The sequence below is a fragment of the Sorghum bicolor genome, chromosome 5 (genome assembly GCF_000003195.3).
Source record: "Sorghum bicolor cultivar BTx623 chromosome 5, Sorghum_bicolor_NCBIv3, whole genome shotgun sequence".
In the NCBI taxonomy this organism is placed as follows: Eukaryota; Viridiplantae; Streptophyta; class Magnoliopsida; order Poales; family Poaceae; genus Sorghum; species Sorghum bicolor.
This window is the reverse complement of record NC_012874.2, coordinates 20,065,235-20,076,614: the sequence shown is the minus strand read 5'-3', so window position 1 is coordinate 20,076,614 and position 11,380 is coordinate 20,065,235. Positions and strand designations below refer to the sequence as shown.

Below are 11,380 nucleotides of genomic sequence, written 5' to 3'. Positions count from 1 at the left end.
ACCGAGATCAGCAAGGGCGTCGGCCATGCCCTTCATCTTGCGACAGTAGTCATCAACAGAGAGTTCGCCCTGGGAGAGATTGCGGAATTCAGCATCAAGGAGTAGCGCCCTGGACTCGCGGTTGCCCAGAAATTGCTCCGCAATCCCAAGCCAGGCCACCCGAGCAGTGACGCCGTCGTGCGCGTGGATGATGTCGAGGAGGTCGGTGGAGATGCTGTTGAAAATCCACGAGACGACCACACAATCCATGCGATACCAGGCAGGATCGGTGGGGCGGGACTCATCGCTGAGAACGTGATCCTTCAGAGAGTACCTGCCGAGGGCGAGGAGGAGGTACCCACGCCACTTGGAGTAGTGAGGGGATTTGAGGTCGAGGACGATGGGAATGAGGTACTTGACGTTCTGCACCGCGCAGGCCTGATTGTGCAGGTGCGTGATAGCAGTGGCCTCAGAGGAGACAGAGCGCTCGTCTTCCTCCTCCTCAGTGTCGCGCTGGGCCTCCAGACGAAGTCTTTCGCGGATTTCGGCCGCCTGCGCTTCCAGGGCGTCGGCCTCCGCGCGCTCCTTGGAGAGGGCGTCAGCGGCGGCGCGAACCCGATCCTGGGCGGCGGCGGCGGACTTGAGGAGGGCCGCCTCCTGCTGGAGTTGGGCAGCCCGATCGTCGTTGGCCGCGCGGGCAGCAGAGGCCTCGTCCTCGAGGCGCTGGGCGGCTACGAGGGCAGCGTCGCGCAGTTGGGCTGCGTTGGCGGCGGTGATGGCAGCAGCAGAGGCGCTGGTGCTGGAGCCGTCGGTGCCAGCCATGGCGCAAATGCCGAGAGAGAGAGGGGAAGAGGGCGCGAACGCCGGGAGGGGAGCGGAAGCAGAGGGTCGGCACGGGGCACGGGACCCTGACCGTAGGTCTATGATACCATGAAGGCAGAATGCCGACTGGCTTAGATTAATTGAATGAGATTACAGAGGAGTTACACATATATAGAGGCCCAAGGGGCCAGTTTACTCTAGCCACATAGGGTGGCGTACAACTGAGTAATTAGGAGTAAATAGCACATACACAGGAACCAAGGAGATACTAGCACAGTACTCTAGGATAATCTAACAGCATCATTCAAGGATGCACAAAGCTTTAGCCATTAGTTGGAGGTTGGAACCTATTTGCTGTAGTTTCCATAAAATAAGTTATGAATGAAGGACATAAGCACCATTTTAGAGCTGTAAATGCCATAAAACAGTAGCACAGTCATACAAATGCACACAGAATACCACCAGGAGAAAAAAGAACTAAACCTGTGCTGGAAAGCAGCATAGTTTTCCAAAAGTACAATATCAACATATTTAGGTTCCACTTGAGCAATTTTCTCCAGTATAACAAACATAATACTCACCTGTTTCAGTCACATATGGTTAAGTTAACTAGAGGTGTCAGGTGTAGTTGAGAAGACAAATATAAATCGGAGTGGTATGAAATGGCCAAGATTGGTTGTGCTGAATAATTTGCTGCTGGACTTGCAAAGAAGTCTGCAACTGCAGACCAATCTTCAGTCAAGGCTGCAGCTTGGTGACTAGAAATGTGAAACTAAAGACCAGCTTTGAAAGGTTGAACAGCAGTCAAGCTGTAGTGGGAACACTTGACTAGGAGTAGTGAGGACACAGATTTTTGGTAGGCCATTGTGTCCTTAGCTAATAAGTATTGCAGGCTTATCCTGCAGCTAGGATAGTAGACTTTGACTGCAGTACAGCAGCCCACCTTCAGTAGCTTCAGTTCATACACAAACTGAACCTACCCCTTTGTGTATATAAGTGCAGCCCTAGTAATGTATTTTTCAGTTCAGTTGCCACAAACCAAAGAGCAGAGCTCTGGCCAGCGCTGGTGCTTGTGCTATGTGTGTGTGTGCTTGAGCTCAACCCCTTCTTCTACCTCTAGCCATAGTGAGTGAGTGTGTGGGTGTGCTGGTAAGCTTACTGCTTACCTGTGCAGGAATCCCAGGGACTAACAGGTTGCAAATGCAAGTTGGCGCATAATTTGTTAAATTATTTTTAACATTGAATGGTGAGGGTCAGTAAGTTCTTACGATTTTAGTATATGCCTGGTCAACTAGATCCCTGGATCCATTGATATATTGCTCCATACGTGCTGCAAGTTGTGAGAACCTAGAATATGAACAAATTCAGATAAACATAGTTATGTATACCCCATAGAGAACCTATGGAAGAATTTTTCAGAATTTACAAATAGCAATTTTAAACATAACACAGACCTGGGAATATAGGGAACAACTCCAACTTGCCGCACATTGCGCTCATACTTCTCAATCTGGTAGCAGGCATCATCAACAAACTGCACTGACCAAGAATATGAAAGAGTAAGGAACATATGGAAGAACTCTCCAAAGTAGAAAAAAGGCTACCCTAATAGTAGAGTCAAACCCTGCTAAACAAAATTGTTATTCTTGTCTCCAAGTCATCAAGCAACACTTGTACATATCCGGAGACCTCTGCTTTCTGACCAGAAAGATACCGATCTGTTATTCCGTGCATAGATATGCAACTCAGTGGATCTAGCTTGAATGCCCAGTCAACCAAAGCATAAAAGTCCTCCTGAGAAGGAACCATATAAAACAAGTGATGATTCAACAGTGCAGCCCAAAATTTTGTTAATTCAGCTCTTGGCTTATCGGCATTTATAGTCTAGATTATGCAATATATGAGGAAAACTAATAAGGTCAACCTGAATACCATCAAGCAACTCCTGAAGGCATTGATTTAGTGCACCCAGCTCAGCTGGATTGTTACCTGAAAAAATAATAACTTTTACACTTTTCTGAAAGGAAGAAAATCAATACATTCACTCCAAAGAATGCTGTTTAACTTGGGAGGTGGTGGTTTATATTACTTGTTTTGCTTGCAGAAGCTTCTAATGCAACCGAAGAAGTACTAGTTGATTCAGCATTAGGATTGCTACTTGAAGCATCAGATTGAGAAAGTGCGGAAACTTCAAAGCACATAAAATGTGCAAGGAATGAGCTCTAGTCACAGATATTCATGCATAGTGTTATTAGGATACTAATATTATTAAGTCTTAACAAAAATAATGCAATGAAATACAGAACAACCTCATCAACAAGAAGTGGAATGAAAACAGTAATCATCTTGGAGTATGCATCTGCAGGACTATCTGTAATACTTGCAGGCTGGTTTGCACCTGCAGGACCCTCAAACAATGGCGTGCTGCTCTTTGATGCTTTTGAACTATTACGGAGTTCATTAGAAAAGTCACGAGACTACAAAACAAATGTGAGATTGTTATGTCAGGCCATTGTTTTTGTTGTGCATTTTTTGAAGAGTCCTAGAATTTCTTAGAAAATTTAATGATGTATACTAAGCAGACGTCAATAATCTTGATTAACTTTCAGTATTGAAGAGAATTTTTTTTAAAAAAAAAGTACTCATAGAACCCCACCTCACGTCGAATTAGCATGTTCAGTGAATGGCAGTAAGCTTTCCGCAAAGGCATCATACAACTCTTGTCCAAACTCTTGAAAACAGAGTAGAAAGAGGGCATTAGAATGCACCAAATTTTACTAGCTAAAAGCCATTTGTTCCTCGTTATCAGTAGCAAAAACTTTCACATCGAGTTATTATGCAAAAACCTTGATGTGTTGTAGAAGCCGTGCATAAGTCCTGCATTTGTACCTCATATCAGCGTGATCAGGCCTCTGCAGATGACCTCGCTGCAAGTGTTTAGGAATGTGATCACAAAGATCCTGATTTTATCCTACACTTCAATATTACAGCTATTGAAGTCAGCTTTACCTCAGAGAAGTTTCCTTTGTCATTTAGCATAGAATCAATCAAACTAGGAAAGTAATTCCTTAAAAATTCTGATGCCCTCCGAACGAAGGTGCACTTAAGAAGTACAAATTCTGCACGTTTTTCCCTAACCTGTATATTTTTACAAATCAGATGCAAATTAGTTAAGCCACATTTTTGTTTAAAATAATACAAAAGAATTACATTAAAGCTGTGCATTATCCATAACAATATAGCCATAATCGAGATCTAATGTAATCGATAATGCACAGCTTTAAGGATTAAGTTAATATCCACTGATATGCAATACTAAACAAAAATCTCAGGCATGTAAACCTTCAATAGGAAAAGAAATGCTAGTTGTACCAAGAGAGAGAGGACCTACAGCACGCAATTTTACATAGATTGGGTCTATGTTGGATGCTTCTAGGTTCTTTATAGCACTGGTTAACCAGTCACAGGCTTCAATGTTCTTAACCATATTTCCTTCATCAAATGATCCTCCAGTTAATGATGCTTCATACTGCAGTATGATCAATAGCATCAGGAATTTTGGTATTATTGTAGCATAAATATAAATACAGGAAAAAAGGAATTAATAGGTCAATAGAATGCACACCTCAGGTGGAATCTGCAGCAGCACAAGCAATTTGTCTACCTCATCAATCAAAGCCACATTACTATCAGATTGCAACTCCAGTCTGTTATTACGCCATTCTATCTGCAAAATCATAAGGTATATATGTCTACTGTCAGTTCATGCATGAATTCATACATTTTAATGGAATAGTTTTGGGGAGCTTCGGCATGATCAAACACGTAGATAGATCTGGTTAGTGAAACAGTTTATGGTTATTGAATTCAGTTTCTGACAGATGGTGTATATTATTTACCTATTAGATAACATAGAATGAATGCCCTCACAGAGAGAGAAGATTCAAAATATACACAACAAATGTATCCCAGATTCCCAGGACCGCGAATTGCTTAAGCAAAACTACCACTTTAGACAGGCCTACAAACACCTCTACTAACTCTCTTGCATGTTTCTTGACCTTGCTTCCTTTTTTCTCGAAAACGCAGAAAAGATGCATTTAATTGCATTAAGAAGGCGACAACCCTTACAAACACACATTACAGGAAAACAAAAACAGTTCAGTTTAGTTTACAAAAGGTTGCACAGATCGCCCGCCGATGACAAACGACAAACAGGATCCAGCCAACTGTAAACCTGTTACTGTTTCCCATCCGGCACAAAGGCAAGGAGGTGGGAAATTCTTTTAGCCCTGTTATTGCATTATCACCAAAAAGAAAAAAAAGATAACACTGCTGCACATATTACAAAGGCCACATTAGAATTGGACTTGTGTGTTGCATTATCATCTTCAACAACCTTGAAGTTCAGTATAAACTGGAATTATAAGTTTCTAATTACTTGATATAAATGTGAAGGGTAACATCCGTCGAAGGTCATAAATGAATATTTATCAATGATCCTGCAACTTCATCATGTACATATGTTCAATTTTTAAACAATTAATATGAATATGGTAGGAGATTGTAATGTCTTCAGTAGAGACAACACTAGGTGCAAATTTGAACAGCCAAGATGCACTATAAGTTGTAAGCCTGTGACAAGCAATTCAGATTTTGTTTCATTAAGCTCTTATTGAGTTTCTTTCCCTCAGACAACCCTAGAGTTCGGTTTCAAATGTATCAGGCATTAAAGGGGAAAATAATTTTAATCACAACAACTCTAAGGAAATATAATTTGTGCACATACGTTAGTAAAGGTGAAAGTAAGCATACAGATTTTATATCCTCCCTCATATGCCTGAGCTTTGTATTGAAAATCCCTAGCCATTCATCCATATCTTCAACACATATACTGGCTACTTCTAGACCCTGCAATACCTGCAGGAAAAGAATATGCCTTTCGTAAATTTATTGGAATTACCTTTGAGAATAAAATAGTTGTATATAACCAGTCAAATATTCAAGGATGAGATAAGATGACTGTTTAGAGCAAAGGCACTCAATAGAACCTACCGAAACGAAATAGGCATATGGTTCATGGTTGGTAATGAATTCATTTTTGCAATATATTTCAACATATAAGGTAAATCATGATCCTGCAGTGTTGAAACCTAACAGGTTATTCTCCGTGTTGCCTGTTGCGGGCATGATGGCGAGGTGCTTGTGACATCCAGTGGATCTGGCAATGCGCACAAACCCGGTGTTGGGCTTGCAGTTGGTGGTTGGATCCAGGCCTGTGGTGCCGTTTGATAGCAGGGACGGTCGGAAACACACCCGTTCAGAAGACCGTGAATGTAACAGGAGTTTTCTCCTTGCTCGTTAATCTGAACATGGTTTTCCTTGGCAACGGTAGCGTGAGGCGGCTAAAGGGGTGCTAATCCGTGTTGCCTGCTTCGGCATTGGCCTCCAGATGATGGGGCATGGCTCCAGCAACTTGTGTGGAGGGTGGTACCGCATCGCCTACTCAGGCAGCAAAGGGACCTACCCACCAGCACTGCCACAGGGCCGCACCATCCATTAGTCCATTTGTGGTGTATTTTGTGGGGTTGGGGTGGGTTGACCTGGGCAAAAACCTCAGCTAGCTCCGGTTGGAGCCAACTACGGTGACACCTTACAGTGTGACTATCTTCATTGGAACCATCGTTGGGGTGTCCATACTCAAAGCGGTAAATCTCTATGGTGGCGTTTGGGAAGTGGGAAATGAGAGGTGGGTATGGGATATGAGGAGACAATTGAACCCTAACCTATGTTTGGGTAGTGGGAAAGGGATATACTGTAGCACTGGGAAAGGGAAATTAGAAAGTTATATCCCATGCTTGAGCTTAAGCGGGTGGCGGCACTTGGCATTGTATCCCTCCTTGAGGTCCCGCCCAGGGAATCCCACGCTGAAGACACGAAAGCAGAGATGGAGGGTCGAGGGCGTATGGACGACAGCAGTAGCGATAGCTCACCGGTGACCAATCACCAATGGGCAACATAAGTTGGTAAGGTGCTGATTCAGGGACTTAAGGGCCTTCGTCGAAGGCACTCGGCGTCCTTCTTAGCTAACCGGTGACCGACCCCCCATCATTCAATACCCTGGAAGGAGGAATAGTTTGGATGAGGATAAGGGGCTTGCCAAAGCTCTTCCTAGTTGAGTGTTGAGTTTGTTCAGATGCACTGTGCGTCTCTAGAGGACTGCAGTCAATTGTTGGAGACTTCAATGCTGGAATTGATCAACAAATTGGCTGGTGAAATCAGAATAGGATCAAGGCTTAAGTCTTGTAAACTTTACCTTGTGGTAAAGTGTGGTCTAAGTACTATGTGTCTGTATTGAATGATTGTACACATTCATTCGTGGATGTTGATGGCCGAAATTTTATATTCCTCAGTCTAAAAAAAGTTAAGAAGAGTGCATACCTCTTCGACAACAGATTCAGTTTCCATCAGGGCATAAACATTTGCAGATTCTAGAGCTACAAGTTCGCGTTTCATCCTTTCTGAAAAAGCCTCTGCTTCACCAATGGCCATAACATAACTGGAAGAAAATAGTTAGCTGCATTAGTCATATTGTCAAGCAAAGGTATACCATAGACACATAAAGAATCAAGTTGCACTCATGCCAAAATAAAGGCAATTATGACATTTTCACTGTAATTTCTGGTATGAGACGTGGAGCATGTTAAGGTATTAGTCCAGGAGTCCAAGATATCCAATCAATTGGCAGAAGATAGATAAACTGAATGATCAGGATCAGCAAGCACAGAAGGTGGCATGCCAACTGCCAAGGAGATATCTGAAGTTGTTTAGATCGGATTCAGGTAACTTACTTGCCAAGAAGAGTCTCAATGTCCTCCTCTTCTTCCTGAGAAACGAGGTCTTTCTCAACGATAACTTGCGACTCAGCCTCTAATACTAGTGATTCCACAGGCCCATCTTTATTGCTCACTTGTGTAACCTTTGCTTGAGTGTTCTGAAATACAATTCATTGTTACAGAAAAACATAGTACAATCTTATATACAAATGCTACAACCCCTTGCTCGAGTGTTCTCCTAAATTTTGATGCTAACAATCCTCTTGTCAGTGCTTGTAGAATCGACAGGCAAAAACAAAATTATATGCAGAGACACACATAAGGTACTCAAACATGTGATCACAGTCTAGTAGTTTTAATTTGAAGTGGATAATCTAGTGCATGTCTTTATGCATTACAGCTGCAGAAAATGTAACAAGGAAAAAGGACGAGTAATTGCAAGTATGCTGGTAATGTTTTGCACACCACAGTTGAAAGTGCCACTATGACAAGGAGATACACTTTGACTAGCCCAATGCAAAAAATCTTTGTATGAAGCATTTCGTCAAACACCTTCTAGGCAGAAACCTGCGTTGATTGCTGGCAAACTATTTTGCAACAGGGCTCATTCATCTCCTTTGTTTTTTCTTAGAGAAAAGGTATCCTCAACTTCATTATGCAACAAAGCGATAGAGCCATTCATCTCCCCAGAATGGCTCCAGGCTCCATTGCACTACAGGAACGTCAGCTGCTCTTGAGATGGTGGAGGTGGCAACGGTACGACAGCTAACATCGAGGCCACTGGCGGCCCAGCGACCCAAGCCGCGGCCTCACTGACAGCCGCAGGCAGCCAGAGCTTTCTTCTCCACTATCACAGGCACAAGTCACAACACGACTGACGCCACCGTCCTCGTTTCCCTTTCCCTGCTCCACCATGGCTACAGCGCGTTCTCACTCCCAGAACCCGACCGCCACCGCGCGGTGCCACTCCACCATCGCCGCCACACTGTGATTGAAGAGCTGGAATGGGGATTTCGGGGAGAGAAGAACAGCGAGTTCAGAGATAGGGAATGAGGAGGGGTTCGTGTTCGTTATTCAGAGATGTCTCATTCCACAGTGAAAAAGGTACCGATATTTTCCGACTGTATTTGAGATCAAATTCATTTAGAGAGATTTAGATCTGTCTGTATTCGAGTCCGAATATTTTATATCCAGATTCGAATACTTAAATCGTATATTTATAATATCGACATCCAATCCTATCTTGTCCGATATGTTGACATTATCCGTATTTGAATCCGAATTCAATTTGAAATATGAAAACAAATATGATATCAATAATATCCGTCCGTATCCGATCCGATTTCATCCCTATTCCTTAGCTCGGTTCGTTACTTCGACCCAGCCCAACAGCTCCATCGGCTTAACACACACACAACCAGCCCATAGTGACATGTTTCTTCTCTAAACAAAAATACTAAAAAATTTGTATCAAAGTTTTGTAAATAGGATCGAGCAATAAGAAAGAAAAGAAAAGAAAAGAAAACGTGGGTTTTTTGTTAGAGGGCCCACATCTGGAATTAATTTTATCTCATCTAAACGATAATTAGAATTCTATGCAGAGCATAATAACCCTATAGGTTCCAGACCAATGGTTCATGGTTTTCCATTACCATTACACGTGTTCCACACAGGTGGAGAATGAGAGTGACAAACATAAAGGTCTTATAACAATATCATGCGAGAATAATATTTTGTAAGTATATCTTTGCCATTATATTGCTTTGGGAAAATGACATTGCCATTATATCATGCGAGTATATTTTTGCCATTATATTGCTTTTACCATCACATTGCCAATAAGCTTTTACCGTCACTGAAGTATTTGATACCTTATCGGTAACCAAATATAGACTACCAACCATTGCACACATTCAGAACCAACTTGGTCATTGTAACCATACACCAAAAGAAAAACATGTATCGGCAACGCCTAATTAAGCAAGAGACATGATACCTTTGCCCAGATTGCCATCTCGACGACGTCCATGCCGACGACTTTGGGGATGTTTCCCAAGTGCTCTTTGCACATGTTGAGGATGCACATCAGCAGGCGGTTCCTGCAACAGATAACAGTGTATATATACAACCTTCAAGTGAGGTCACACATGCCTGCAGGAGCAGAATAGGCTATGAATCGTGATGCTGATGCGTCCATCACCTGTCCTCTTTGTTGCGCATGGTCCATTGTGGAGGCGCGATACTCTGGCTTTTCAGGTTGTCAAACCCCTGAACAACAGTTTAATTTCCAGAAAGCACAACAGTCAGATTCGTCATGAAAAAGGTAGAAATAGAATATATGCAATATGGAAAATATACATATGCTGCTTCCCTTAGAAACCATTTATGCAACCGTTATTGACAAATCTAAAGTTGAAATCTGAGCCACCGTCAAATACTATGAAACCATTTATGCATACCAAGACGAAGGTGCAGCCGCTGGGATCGTTTTGGGCGACCTCTATCTTGTGGAGATGCTTGATCTTGTACACTTTTGCCGGCTGATACATGCATGGGCAATCAGAATAATCCATCTTTACAACAATTTTCCATTCTGGCGAAACAATCAATCTGCGGATCGAAGAACAACAAGCAAACAAAAAAAAAAAACAAAAAGAGACAGATCACGCACCTCGAGGACGCCGCCATTGGAGTACTTGAGCACCCGCAGGAACGACTTGGTCTTCTGCCCTTTGACCTTGGCTGCGAGTGGATGACGAGCATGTCATCATCTTGCATGGTTTGGTTTGGAACGTAACGTGCATAGATTGGAAGGGATCGGGATACTGACCGGTGACGGCGAGGACGCGGGGCTTGGCCATATTGTGGCGGGAGGTGAGCTTGACCTTGGCCAAGCCGCCGCCGCCGCCGCGGCTCTTGGCGACGCGCATGCACATCACCACCTTGTCCCGGTCCCCCTTGGCGAGGATCCCGGCCTCGCACCCGCGCTTCAGCTCCATGTCGTCCGCGCTCGACCGCGCCATGTCGCCGCCGGCCGCCGCTCGGCTCGGCTGGCCTCAAATCAACGTGTGATATCGAATGGAGGCTTAATTAGCTTCAACTGGATTCAATCGATCCAACTTGGTCGTCGCTGTCGCCGGCCGGATGTGATGGAGGGAATGAGATCGGGATTAGGCAGACACATTCCAAATCTCCTCGGAACTGATGAATGATGACGAACCGTTCGCTGCATGCACGGGAGAGGGAGACTAGTGGCGTTGTCCGCTTCCTCCACTCGTTTCTCTATTTCGGGTACCATTTCACTATTTCAGCCACCATTCAAGGAGAGAGATGACAACTTCCTCCATCTAGCTCCATTTGGGAGCAACATATGGACCCCTTGAAAATGCATTGGTGTTTTCCTGGGATCATCTACACACTGCAATCTGTGTGTCTGATCAAAAGGAACTCATTCTTTCTCCTTGTATGTTTGGTGTTTTCCTTAGACGATGTTATCGGTGATGTTTAGCACACTAAAGAGAACTACTTACTTTCATTTTAATTCTCCAGTGAGAGCATTTCTTATTGATTTTTTGAATGGTACAATTGTTAATTACTTGTCTTACCATTTGTTTGGGAACCGGGTCTTGTGGTGCGACAAGAATATAGATTTGATTAATTAAAAAGATATGTAAATTATATTTGAAACATGATAGTACTTTCATTATGAAATTAACATTACTCATGTCATGGTAATAGCTTAA

General features: G+C 43.3%; 1 protein-coding gene and 1 long non-coding RNA gene across 5 annotated transcripts in view; one reads left to right on the top strand and one right to left on the bottom strand.

Annotated features, from left to right (window-relative positions):
- The window catches only part of LOC8071811 (exocyst complex component SEC3A), a 21,267-nt gene extending 10,278 nt beyond the window's left edge, over nt 1–10,989 (bottom strand). For 2 of the 4 annotated variants that reach the window (XR_002453430.1, XR_002453429.1), the window contains exons 1-20: nt 10,468–10,987; nt 10,309–10,379; nt 10,097–10,177; nt 9,838–9,905; nt 9,634–9,736; nt 7,653–7,795; nt 7,243–7,360; nt 5,617–5,721; nt 4,427–4,528; nt 4,193–4,330; nt 3,811–3,939; nt 3,648–3,728; nt 3,458–3,532; nt 3,111–3,278; nt 2,891–3,023; nt 2,726–2,790; nt 2,425–2,595; nt 2,256–2,335; nt 2,070–2,148; nt 1,285–1,382 (exon numbers count right to left, since the gene is read on the bottom strand). Coding sequence is in view for 1 of the 4 variants with exons in the window: in XM_021461412.1 (XP_021317087.1) it covers nt 1,285–1,382; nt 2,070–2,148; nt 2,256–2,335; nt 2,425–2,595; nt 2,726–2,790; nt 2,891–3,023; nt 3,111–3,278; nt 3,458–3,532; nt 3,648–3,728; nt 3,811–3,939; nt 4,193–4,330; nt 4,427–4,528; nt 5,617–5,721; nt 7,243–7,360; nt 7,653–7,795; nt 9,634–9,736; nt 9,838–9,905; nt 10,097–10,177; nt 10,309–10,379; nt 10,468–10,660 (2,201 nt within the window). In the remaining 3 variants the exon portion in view is untranslated. Of the gene's footprint in view, nt 1–1,284; nt 1,383–2,069; nt 2,149–2,255; nt 2,336–2,424; nt 2,596–2,725; nt 2,791–2,890; nt 3,024–3,110; nt 3,279–3,457; nt 3,533–3,647; nt 3,729–3,810; nt 3,940–4,192; nt 4,331–4,426; nt 4,529–5,616; nt 5,722–7,242; nt 7,361–7,652; nt 7,796–9,633; nt 9,737–9,837; nt 9,906–10,096; nt 10,178–10,308; nt 10,380–10,467 lie in introns of all 4 variants that reach the window. The other 2 variants (XM_021461412.1, XR_002453431.1) reach the window with 2 other exon arrangements.
- LOC110435642 lies at nt 4,395–7,206 on the top strand. The gene is made up of 2 exons (XR_002453433.1): nt 4,395–4,543; nt 5,962–7,206. It is a non-coding gene; the product is annotated as an uncharacterized LOC110435642 (long non-coding RNA).